The sequence below is a fragment of the Blennius ocellaris genome (assembly GCF_963422515.1).
Source record: "Blennius ocellaris genome assembly, chromosome: 20".
Taxonomy (NCBI): Eukaryota; Metazoa; Chordata; class Actinopteri; order Blenniiformes; family Blenniidae; genus Blennius; species Blennius ocellaris.
This window is the reverse complement of record NC_137669.1, coordinates 14347555-14359004: the sequence shown is the minus strand read 5'-3', so window position 1 is coordinate 14359004 and position 11450 is coordinate 14347555. Positions and strand designations below refer to the sequence as shown.

General features: G+C 42.4%; 1 protein-coding gene across 1 annotated transcript; it reads left to right on the top strand.

The window, feature by feature from the left end:
• Nucleotides 1-2901: 2901 nt before the first annotated feature.
• dclk3 (doublecortin-like kinase 3) lies at nucleotides 2902-9007 on the top strand (the record flags this gene model as incomplete). Its single annotated transcript, XM_080515576.1, has 8 exons — nucleotides 2902-2968; nucleotides 4220-4458; nucleotides 5290-5421; nucleotides 5881-6999; nucleotides 7906-8038; nucleotides 8125-8292; nucleotides 8375-8623; nucleotides 8922-9007. The coding sequence occupies 8 exons, from the start codon at nucleotides 2902-2904 to the stop codon at nucleotides 9005-9007; spliced, it is 2193 nt and encodes a 730-aa protein (XP_080371702.1).
• Nucleotides 9008-11450: the final 2443 nt, after the last annotated feature.

Here is an 11450-nt window from a genome sequence, read left to right as displayed (position 1 = left end):
AACATAATGCAGCAATACAGATAAATCCTTCAGGATTTCTTGTTTAAATGACAACTTTAGAGACCCGAGGCTACAGCAGCCCAGCAGGAGGCCAAATGTGTTGGAAAAATACATAAATCCTTGAAGCCAATGACGAGAGACAACGCAGCAGAGAGGGGAAATCAAACAGAAACCCTCATTCAGCACTGCTCCTCGCCAGAAGCTGTGACATAACCACAGCAGGACGATACCAAAACAGCGCGGGACTATTTTCTGTTCACCATCCTTGAAGAGAGATAAACACTCTTCATTGTGGAAGGCTTCAGGGACAAACTTGACGCTTGGACAAAGATAAGCTCTGAATGAAAGAGCTCTGAAAGATTCTTGACGTAATACTACATGGCAATTCATCTTACGCTATTGGGAATTTTGTTTACTTCAGTTTTGAATGCATTTGTGGGATCAGCAATAGGGTTGATTATGTGGGTTGAGAAATGTGGTAAAAGATGAGAAAATGATACACCCATTTCAGCTTCCCACTGTCACTCTGTTGATACTTCAAAAAAAGGCAACATAAAAAAAAAAAAACTATGAAATGAAATAAAATAATTTGAAGTTTTAAGTAATTCCTAACACTCACAGATCTCAGCGGTTGATCCAGGATGAAGAGCCGGAACAGGACTTGCTGCTTCCTGATCCAATATCAACAGTATCCATGGAGACGGAGCCATGGGGGGGCTGCTTGTATTAAAAGATCAACTGGACACGGTGTGTGTGTGTGTGTGTGTGTGTGTGTGTGTGTGTGTGTGTGTGTGTGTGTGTGTGTGTGTGTGTGTGTGTGTGTGTGTGTGTGTGTGTGTGTGTGAGGGTATTGGATTCCATCAGTGAAACTAAGGTAACTGACCCCGACACTAGAAGCTCCTCTCCCCCCTCAGCCAGTCTCCTTTTTCTCCATAACTTTCTTCCAGGATCACAAAAGGCTTTGTGTGAGCATCTCTTCCTCATTCATTATTTTCTCTATAGTAACAACAACACAAAAAAGGGGTTTGAATAAAAAGAGCAAAAAGAGTACTCACCAGCAAGGAGGTACGAGTGCAGGCAGGTCTTCTGGACCGTTTCTGGGAATCCTGACGAAGTTTGAAGGAAAATGCGCACAAAACGTTTTAATGTGAATTAAAATTACGGGCGTTCAGGTCGGGTCAATCACGTGTGCTTCATATGAACTTTTCCTGAAAACAAAACAACCATATGACCAATTCATAACCGATCATCAGGAAGTTACTGTTGGAGAGAGTAACTTTAGAGAGCGCTCCCAATTGTTCAGGATCTGGAAAAAAGAGAGGACAGTGACTTGCAACTAATGTACCTGAAACACTTCCGTCACAAAGGTGGTTATACTGTATGTATTTTCAAATTTCCGGTACAGACCTCTTGCAGCTTAACGCAGATTATGAAGTTAAATCAAATCTGATTACACAAGTTTAGACCTCCCTCCAGTCTCATGGAAGACTTAGATGATGTATATTAAAATTAATACATACAAATAATAATAGTTATCAAAGTACAAAAAAATTAAGTTAAAAAATGCTGTTGATTAAATAATTAAATTGTACACAAATCCCAACAAATGATTGTTGTTAAACAATTCTAAGGTAAAATTACTCAAAAGCTACTCGACGTAGGTTATTCTTAACCATATCTAAACGGATCACAAATAACACAATTTACCTGAATATAGAGCAGCAAAGTGAGGTATTAGTTAGGTCTTTGCCAGAAGTTCCTTGAGTGTTGACAATGTCTTCCTCTCTGGAGTTTCCATGTTCTCCCCAGGCGCTCTTTCCTCCAGATACTCCGGTTTTGTTCCACAGTCCAAAAACATGTATTATAGTATATATTCTTTAGGACAAGTGGTGGCATTAAATGTAGTGGATGTAAATGTGATAACAGGATAAAGCAGTTTAAAAAGCTGATGGATGGATATTTATGTTCAAAGGTCAGACACACAATAGGCTTATGTGATGACATTTAACACTGCAGGAAGTTTCCTGTTAATAGACTTTTTGGCTACAGAATTGCGGATATTTTCCAATATTTTACACCATTAAGCAGCTCAATATATGATTTTAAAAATCCCAAAACAGTTACTGTGAGGTACAAGTACTCCAAAATGCTTCTTCGTTTCATTAATGTACTTGTATTTCGTTACTTTACGTATGGGATGCAGTTAAAAGAAAAAAGTTTTGCAGTTTTTATTTCTCAGACTTGTTCTCTTCGCATCTAGTATGTTTGATATGAAGCCATGCAAACTCAATATTAGGCTGTATGGTTTCAGCTGTGATTGTATCAATGTCTGGATATCAGGAATTATATAATATAGATGAAGTGGTTGAAGATTAAAAAAAATACAAGCTCGTTTAATTCCAGTGTCTGGTTTCTTACCTGAAAACTTTCACCTGCAGCATGGTTTGGAAAACTCCCTCCCATCAGTGGCCATTGTTTACAAGTCACTTCCGTTTGAAATGTTCAAAATAACAGCGTGCTCTTGAAGTGTACAATTTAAACTTCATAAACTAAATCCTAAATATACGTATAGTTAATATAGTATGCAATAAAAGGAATACGGGCTTGACATTTCGGAGAAATGCCTGTCGGAGGACAACGCCAACCTCGTCGAGGCGTTTTATTGTGACAGACTCCAATCAGGCTTCCGGCAGTAGCGTAGCTTGACATGTTTCCATGGAAACGGCGGCGACACGGTCACTTCTCGGCTCGTCTCGTTACTTTCCGTGGAGGCTGACCGAGCAGCAGCTCATGGGGCAATAATGAGCATTGATTTTTATCTGATTAACAAAAAGGTGTCATGGACTTTTGTGCAGCGGGTTCCCAATTTAATATTTAATTTACATCTCGTTAGTCACATACATGACGCCCTCGCAGAAAGGCCGGCACGGATGCGAAGCGGCCCGTAATCCTAAATGGAGAATAGCAGGTGAGTGAGTTGTGGTTTGGGTTGATTTATCTCGATGATGAAACATTAAGTTTGTACATACTGTAAAACACTACAAATGTTAAAAAAAAAAGGAAGAATGATGTGCGGCACATATTAAAATATATATGTTAAATTACTCAAATGACTCACCAGAATACTAAATCTATTAATACTACTACTACTACTACTAGTACTACAGCACATAGTAATAATTGAAATATTTATGGGGATAATTTATTCCATTCGGGTGAATTAAATACAACAATCTTACGTGTGTTTTTATTTTCCTCATAAAGTAGAAATCCCAGCCATTTACCGTTAAATTAGTTAGTAAAAAAATTTTTTTTTTTATAACAGATAATAAAAAAAGCTTATTTGCAGTATTATTGTTCTCTGGTGATTGATGAGATTCTCCTGTCAAATAAAAAAATTATAGTTTAAAAAAACTGTATGAAGAGTATTGAATGTAATATATGTCATCCTCTCCACACCCAATGAGAAAAGCCTGATTCAGATTTTTTTTTTTTTTTTTTTTTTGCCTGGCCACAGCTGGTTCTTTATAGGATATTTAAGCTGGAAGACATGCAGATTTCCTCGATCCACCGTGAAAAGCTTTTGTTGTATGACTGTGTACACTGTGACTCACTCTCTGTGGACTTGTGGTGCTCTGTTATAAAAAAAAAAACAGAACACCACAAGCCCTGGTATCTCTAATATGATTAGAGATACCAGGGCTTGTGTTCCTGCCTGTTGTTCTGCTGTCTGGACACAAAACAAAACAAAACAATGAAAAGAAGCGAACCTCCCCCTGAGCCAGCCGATAACGTCTCTCGTCCCTCTCTGTGCCCCCCAGTGCCAGAAAGTGAAACGTCAAAGATGCCGTTGTGTCTCCAATGCCTCATTAATCATGCAGATTCCGCTGAGCCCAAAGCAGGTCAAAGCAAGCTTTTGTTAAGGTGCGCAGGTCTTCATGACATAAGGAAGCCTAAATAATTCATCCGCTTGGCGCTCGGTGCTTGAGGAATCTCAAATGGCCCTTTTGCACTCCATGCGATGGAGAACGCTCAAAATCTGATCGGCCGGATTTGCTTTCACACAAACTCACAGGACGAGGAGTGTCGTGTTACTTTCCTTTCTCCGCATGTCCCCCCCCCAAAAAAGAAGCCCACCGTCGAAACAGCCGACGAAGGCCTCATTTTTCAACATAATCCGGCTGGTCTTCCACGCTGACCTCTGACCTCTCCGCTGCAGCTCCCCCTGTCCCCGCGCTGAGGCGTCCTGTTGGGGTTCCCCAGCCATGGCCCATCCACCCTCACCCTGCCCGACATGTCCACAGGTCACACTTTCCTCCTCCTCCTCCTCCTCTTCCTCCTCCTCCTCATCATCATCACCAGCTCCCGCTCTTCCACACCCGACATGCAGGGGAAAGTGCCGAGAGGCCCCATCTGGTCACTGTCGTTCGCCCGTGTGCTCACAGTACGCTGCGGAAGGTAAACTCAAAACCGATCCCTTTTGTGAATGGTGTACAAGGTGTTAGTAGTTTACATATGCTTAAATCAGCTCCTTGTCAGAAATAGTTTCTTGATCTGTTTCTATCTGATGACGCAACAGTTCATAAAATGACATTGAATTAAAGATAATTCTGATCTGCATTGTTGCCCATTTCCTTGTTGGCTTTTGGAAATGTGATCAGACAATTTGAAGAAATACAAGCAAGCACAGTCCAGAAAAGAGTTCTTAAAATATTATATCATATCATATCATATTATAGCAGAATTTGTTTTAAGAGTGATAGAGGTGAATTCAAATTATTTATTTATTTTTTAAATTTCAGATTTCTAGTCTCATGGTACATCATTTAACATTATCTGTTTAAAGCTGTTGTTTTCACAGCCGTGTAAAAATATAGTGAAAAGCAAGTAGTATAAACAGTTAGGTAACATAATATATAGTGCATATTTAGCACAAAATCATCAGTGTAACAATAGTTTTAACTACATACTGTATGAAGGCCTTGGAAGCCCAACAGCAAACTACATCAGATAAAGATTTCAATCACAACATTACAAAGTCTTAATGAACTCGTCTTCCCACACCTCCAAAATCCCCGACCTCAAAGTCCTTGTGAACGTCTCATGATTAAACTGAAACAAGTGATCAATTTAGAAACATTTGAAATCCGTTAACATAAAAACCTTCTTCTAAGGAGTTCAACTTATAACAGACGTTTGTCTTTTTGGTGTCTGAAAATATTTTTCACATGTAATTGGATTTAAACCGTAATGTTTTTTTTTTATTTTCTAAATGTGTATATTTGTCAGGTAACGGTGCTGTTGAACCGCAGGGGTGTGGTGTCCTTTGAGCAGCTGCTATTGGATCTCTCAGAGGCGTTGGGGTTTCCTCGTTGGCACAGGGCCAGAGTCACGCGCCTTTACACCACACACGCCCGAGAGGTGAGGCCCACCGTGAACAGAGTCACGGATGTTTAAATGAACTATTACGAAGCCCCTTCTAGACCTTTTACTGCATGTGTGAAAAGTGGATTTATTCTTTCTCCCCCTATTTATTATTATTTCAGAGACGAGTTCAACAACATCTGGATGTCACGCCCTCTTGCGTCCTCTGTTGTTGCTCCAGCTTTGATTGTAGCCATTACACAATTATTCAACCAGTAAATGGTATTATGACATCCCAGAGCAAAATTCTGACACTCCAGCATCGCCACAGTTCTCCTGTTAGATATTACTTTCCCAACACGAGACTATACTTGTTTGCTTGGAAGGACAGATAGATGAAACAAACAGGAGTCAATATGTCAGTGACCTCCGTCAACTGATTTGTTGTTCATATCTTCTGCCTGGAAGTTTGAAATAACAATCCCCAATCGTGGTTCTTTCTGTTTTTTGATGAAGGTGAAGGGCGTGTGCGATTTCTTTCGGGGTGAGGTGGCCTTCCTCGCCCTGGGAAAGGCTCGCCCCGAGCTGAGCAGTGTGCACGAGGCCCTGGAGGAGCTGTTTCCCGAGCATTCGCATTACCGAGCCGATGCCCTGCGCGCCTGGGAGAGGAGACTCCGGCCGCCACCGGACAAAGCGGCGAAGGCTGACAGCGGGTACAGCGAGGGGACGGACGGCAGCGGCGTGAACCAAGAGACCCACCGAGACACCGACGCAAAGAATCACAGAAACGCAGGCAGTCGCGAGCCGGAGAGATGCAATTTTGACTCTGAGAGGTCTGATAAAAAGAGCCTATGCAGGAAACCCGCTCATCCTCCAAACCACCTGCAGAGACTGCACATCAGGGGCGGCGCAAGGCCTCCGTTTCCACACGAGGATGCCTTCAGGGAGGAGGACGTACCGTCTCCCACTCTGTGTGAAAACTGCCTGTCGAGAAGAGGCAAGCATCAGGGTGCAGAGCTGATCGACACTCTGTCCGGGAGGGTGCCACTTCCGCCTGTGTCCAGGAAGCCCAAAGAAAGCCCTCCGGCTGAACAGGAAGCGAAGAACGACACATCGCCTCCTCAGCCGGAGGAGAAAAGCTCGGCACGACTTATAAATTCATCTTCGGACGCCGACGCACAGGGGACGAGCCCGTCGGACCGGCCGTCAGAAGACGGGGACGTCACCCCGTCGGACATCGAGCGCCGCTACGACGTCGGACGCGTGGTCGGGGACGGCAACTTTGCGGTGGTGCGGGAGTGCCGGCGGCGCGACAGCGGCCAAACCCTCGCCATGAAGATCGTGGAACGCTCCAAGCTGATTGGCCGAGAGCACATGATGCAGAACGAGCTGAGCCTCCTGGGTAGCCTGCGCCACCCGCGCATCGTGCGGCTGTTTGCGCACCATCACACGCGAACTCACTCCTACCTGGTGATGGAGCTGGTGAGCGGAGGGGATCTGTTCGAGGCCATCAGTGAGAGCGGGAAGTTTTCGGAGGCGGCGGCCGGGCTCATGGTGTCGGACGTGAGTGAAGCCCTGAATTATATCCACCGCAAGAGCATCGTGCACAGAGACCTCAAGCCTGAGAATCTGCTGGTGAGTATTTGTGAGGAAGTATTGAAGAGTGACCCGGGTGGATTTTACACAGATTAAAGTAAATTGAATTAAATTAAAACTGGCTTCAATACATGAATACAGGAAGTATTAGAATCAGAAGTGCCTTGATCTTTATTTAAATGTTGTTGTTTTTTTTTATTTAACATTACTATGTGTATTATGTGTTATTTATGTATAATACTACCATGAAATCCAAAACATTTTAACAAAACGTGATGATATTTCATTTGAAATATGAGTTTTAGGCAAAAACATCAAATCTCAATTATGAACAATCACATTTTGTGTTGAAATTCTGAACACATAAGAAAGAACTCGAACCGTGGCTTGTTATTGTGTGTAGATTTAAATCGGTAGACCAGACTGTTATGCAAATACAGGAATGCACGGATGTTAGGTTACAGAGGGAGACTCAGGCAGCTGCTGTTGTAACTGTAGATCAGGAGAAACTTTGACACCAACACCTGCTCGCTTTAAAACATGATAGTGTTCAGGGAGGCAGAGATGTAACGCTCAGAAAAAAAAAGGGGGGGGGGGGGGGGGTGGCAGTAAACAGTTTCAGACTATCCCAAAAACTTTCAACTCTACAAAGGTCAAACTCATTAATCAAACAATCCAGTACGACAAAGAGTTGACAGCGTTTTCACATGATTCATGAAATCATTCTCTAGTATGTATAATGTGTGTTAAATAAACAGCTTTAGGATACTTAAAGATTGGTGTATAACAGAATTACATTCAGTAATTGTAAAGTTTAACATCCACTGATTATCTAATAGTCAGCGTGAAAATGGCACAGTACCGTTCTCATAATACAGTCGTTTGAGTGAGGAAACATATTGAGTTCCCCAGTATTTGCATTCTTTTGATTGCCTCCTCACTCAGATAGAGCAAGTCGCTGCCGGCATCTGCAGACTGAAGCTGGCAGACTTCGGCCTCGCCATGGTTGTGACTGAACCCGTCTTCACTATATGTGGCACGCCGACGTACGTGGCTCCGGAGATCCTCTGTGAGACAGGTACGGCTCGTACCGGACTTCTGTAACGGATTCTGAGCGGTGTTCAACTCAGATCAAGGTTTTCTCGTTTGTGCTTTCTCTCTCAGGCTACGGAGTAGAGGTGGATGTGTGGGCTCTGGGTGTGATCCTCTATATCCTGCTGTGTGGCTTCCCTCCATTTCGGAGTCGAGATCGGGACCAGGAAGAGTTGTTCCAGCTCATAAAACAAGGCCAACTTCACTTCCCGTCCCCCTACTGGGACTCTATCTCGGAGGGTGAGACGTGTCGATGTGAGACATAGTCTCATGTAAATGTAAATGCCGTTCTTTCTAACAATGTGTGTGTGTTTGTGTGCAGAAGCCAGAGGCCTTATCAGGGCTTTGCTTCAGCCGGACCCCACGGTGAGGCTGGCGGCCGAGCAGACCCTCCTGCACCCCTGGGTGAAAGCTATGGCTTCAATCTGCAAGCAGGGGGCGCCCACAGACAGAAGCCTGAAGACTATTGAAGATGCTGGAGCAGAGCCGGAAAGACTCCGGACGGTCGGTCAAACAGACTCAGCGGAATCACAAGGAAACAAAGCGTCGGGACACGACGATGGCAAAGCAGGTATCGGCCGTAAAGATCTCAGATTATATGATGAGAGACAGACGAATAAAAACAGAGGAAGTGAAACGGATGAACTTCAAAAGCAAAATATCAGAGAGAGAAACTCAGTTCAGGCCACGTCTGAACAGATTGAAGACCGCACATCTGGTCAGGAGGGAGACCTGGACTCCACGGAGCAACACAGGCCACAGAATCCAGGTGTCCAGCGGTCAGACAGAGACTACGTTGACCTCAATCAGTCCCACGAAGCCCAAGCCGACCCCTCATCCCTGATCAAGACACGGTCAAACCTGACAAGCCCTCAAGCGTCACATGCAGATTCACATCCTCCGAACAACACAGCCGGTCCCTCAGCACCACCCGACCCCTCCCTCGGCGCCCTGACACATTCTCCACCGCGGCATTTAACCCCTCCGTTACACAACCCTACCGCAGCCCCACTCCGGTGAGAACCATAACTCATCCAATGCTCGCGTCGCCTCCCCGCCCCCACCGTCCCGATATCGCTGTCGATCTCCTATTTGATTGGATTATTAGATCACGCCCGCCGCTTTATCTGCTCCCGACAAAACGGCTGCTTGCTTGGGCAGCCGAGTCCTCAAACGACCCGCAGAAGATGTAATCCGCTCTCCTGGGAGGAAAAGGATCTGACTGATGACACCAGATACGTCTCATAAATGTGTATAATTCATTTATTCAGTTATTATAAAATAATCCTGATCGTGTAATAATCCCAGGTATTGTGTGTCGCTCGAGCCGTAAGAAGATTATATGATGAAGTATTTTGAATGTTTCTGTGTGTTCGTGACAATGTGTCAGTTTTTGAAACTGATTGATTTTATATTAGACATTATTGTGTCTGCTTCTGGTAGCCATTTTTAAAATGTTTGTTTGTTGACAGTAATGCGTCTTTTTTTTAAGTTCTTGATAGATAAATAGAACATGCTCATTAATTAAATCTATCTTACATGTGAAAAGACGAATTTTCATGGTAAATATCTGACTATCACCTTTGGGAGACTGTTTATTTGATGGGTAGTACTTTTACTTACTAAAACACTGTGTTGAGAACAGCAGTATTAAAAAAAAATAGGTATTGAGATAATATTATCAAAGATCTTATGTGCCATGTCAATATGGAAATAGAAAAACCAACATGCCTGAGATCAAATGTGTTTAATACGTACTTTGACTATTGCAAAATCCCATCCATCAAAACACATCTGTATATCGACTGACACACACAAGCTGAATAAAAACAATACAAAGACTGCTCACGTTTCATGAGACGTCCAGTTTCTGGGGAGGATGAGTCATCAAGAGTGAAAACAAGATCACATTTCTCATGAAAAAGATAAACTTCTTCTAAATCTTATGAAACAGAAGCTGATCTTTGCCACAAGTTGGAGTTTTTCTTGTGTTTCCCATCAGATGAAGTTATGTAAACACCAACATTAGATTTATTTACTTGTTACATGTCACAACACAAACAATACAGAATCAAGAAATACACTAATGTAATTTTTTTTGTAAAACAATGCAGTTATAAAGCAGCGTCAAAACTGTTGAGCGTTAACTTCCAATGGTAGGCGTACTAAGTCGTGAGTTGTCAAATAAGTAGTAAATAAATAGGTTACAAGGTGTAAATTCTGCTTAAGTAAGCCATTAAAAGAATGTAAAAAGGTACCATATATTTCATTATATTGCAGTAATGTGACAACATATAATTTGTTAGTTTGATCCCTGCATTTGTAAATGCAGGGATCTCTGAATAAAATGACAATAAATTTGTTTCTGAAAATTACAACCACACCACTAATGCACAGGCAGCATTAGTGATATATGACTGGCAGAGGCACAACAAGGAGGTAATTCTCCAGGGCCCGAAACATAAATATCCCCTCAAAGATTTAATCAGGGGTCTGAAAGCTTTATGATCAAAACAGCCATTTTTGCCACAATTCCCCAAATAAAATGTATATGGAGCTGGAGCTTATATATATATATATATTTCTTATATATATTAGGTTTTTTTTTAATTATATAAGCCCACAAAACCTGTATCTTATGTAGCATTTATGAAGTTTCAGATCTACAACTTAGAAGGGTAAATATTTTATACGTTTTTTTTTATGTGGTTTAACTTTTATTCTTGCTATTTCTAGTAGATTTTAGCAAGTGGGTGTTTTAACTGATCCAACTGTTTAAATTGTTGTGTAAAAGTTGTTTTACTTCATAGATTTTATATTCCTCTAGCCATTTCAACGTGTTGTTTTTTTAGTAACTTTTTGGCATTTATAAAGGTCTCACACATTACCAAACATACAGGGAGATCTGTATTGATAACAGCGATATAAAATGAGTCTGTACACGATGAATTAAAGTCTGTTTTACTCCAAAACTTGCATTTCGTGCTTGCGCTGGCTGTTTGCACAGGGCCCCCAGAGTGTGCAGACACATGCAGGTAATAAAACTGTTAATGTTTTGGTAAAGTGATATGGGGGGGTCATTAATGAGCATTATCTAACCCTGACCTGGGAACAGTGTGTTGCCACTTACGGCTAACTTTGCGTGCATAGCAGAGGGTGGTACTGCCATGCCAGATAGACTAAAAAAAGCCATATGGGTCGGTCAATGGGAGTGGTTAGTCTGATCTGAGGACAGCTGACACTCTGACATCCTGCCCCACCCATCCTCACACACACATAACCTCTGCCAGACACATATTTTTGGGGGCACCTTAGTGATAAAAATGCTTGAATATGACCTAGTACCAGTGGCTAAGGCTGTTAGTCTTCGATCACCCTGTTTTTGCAAGAACAATCAT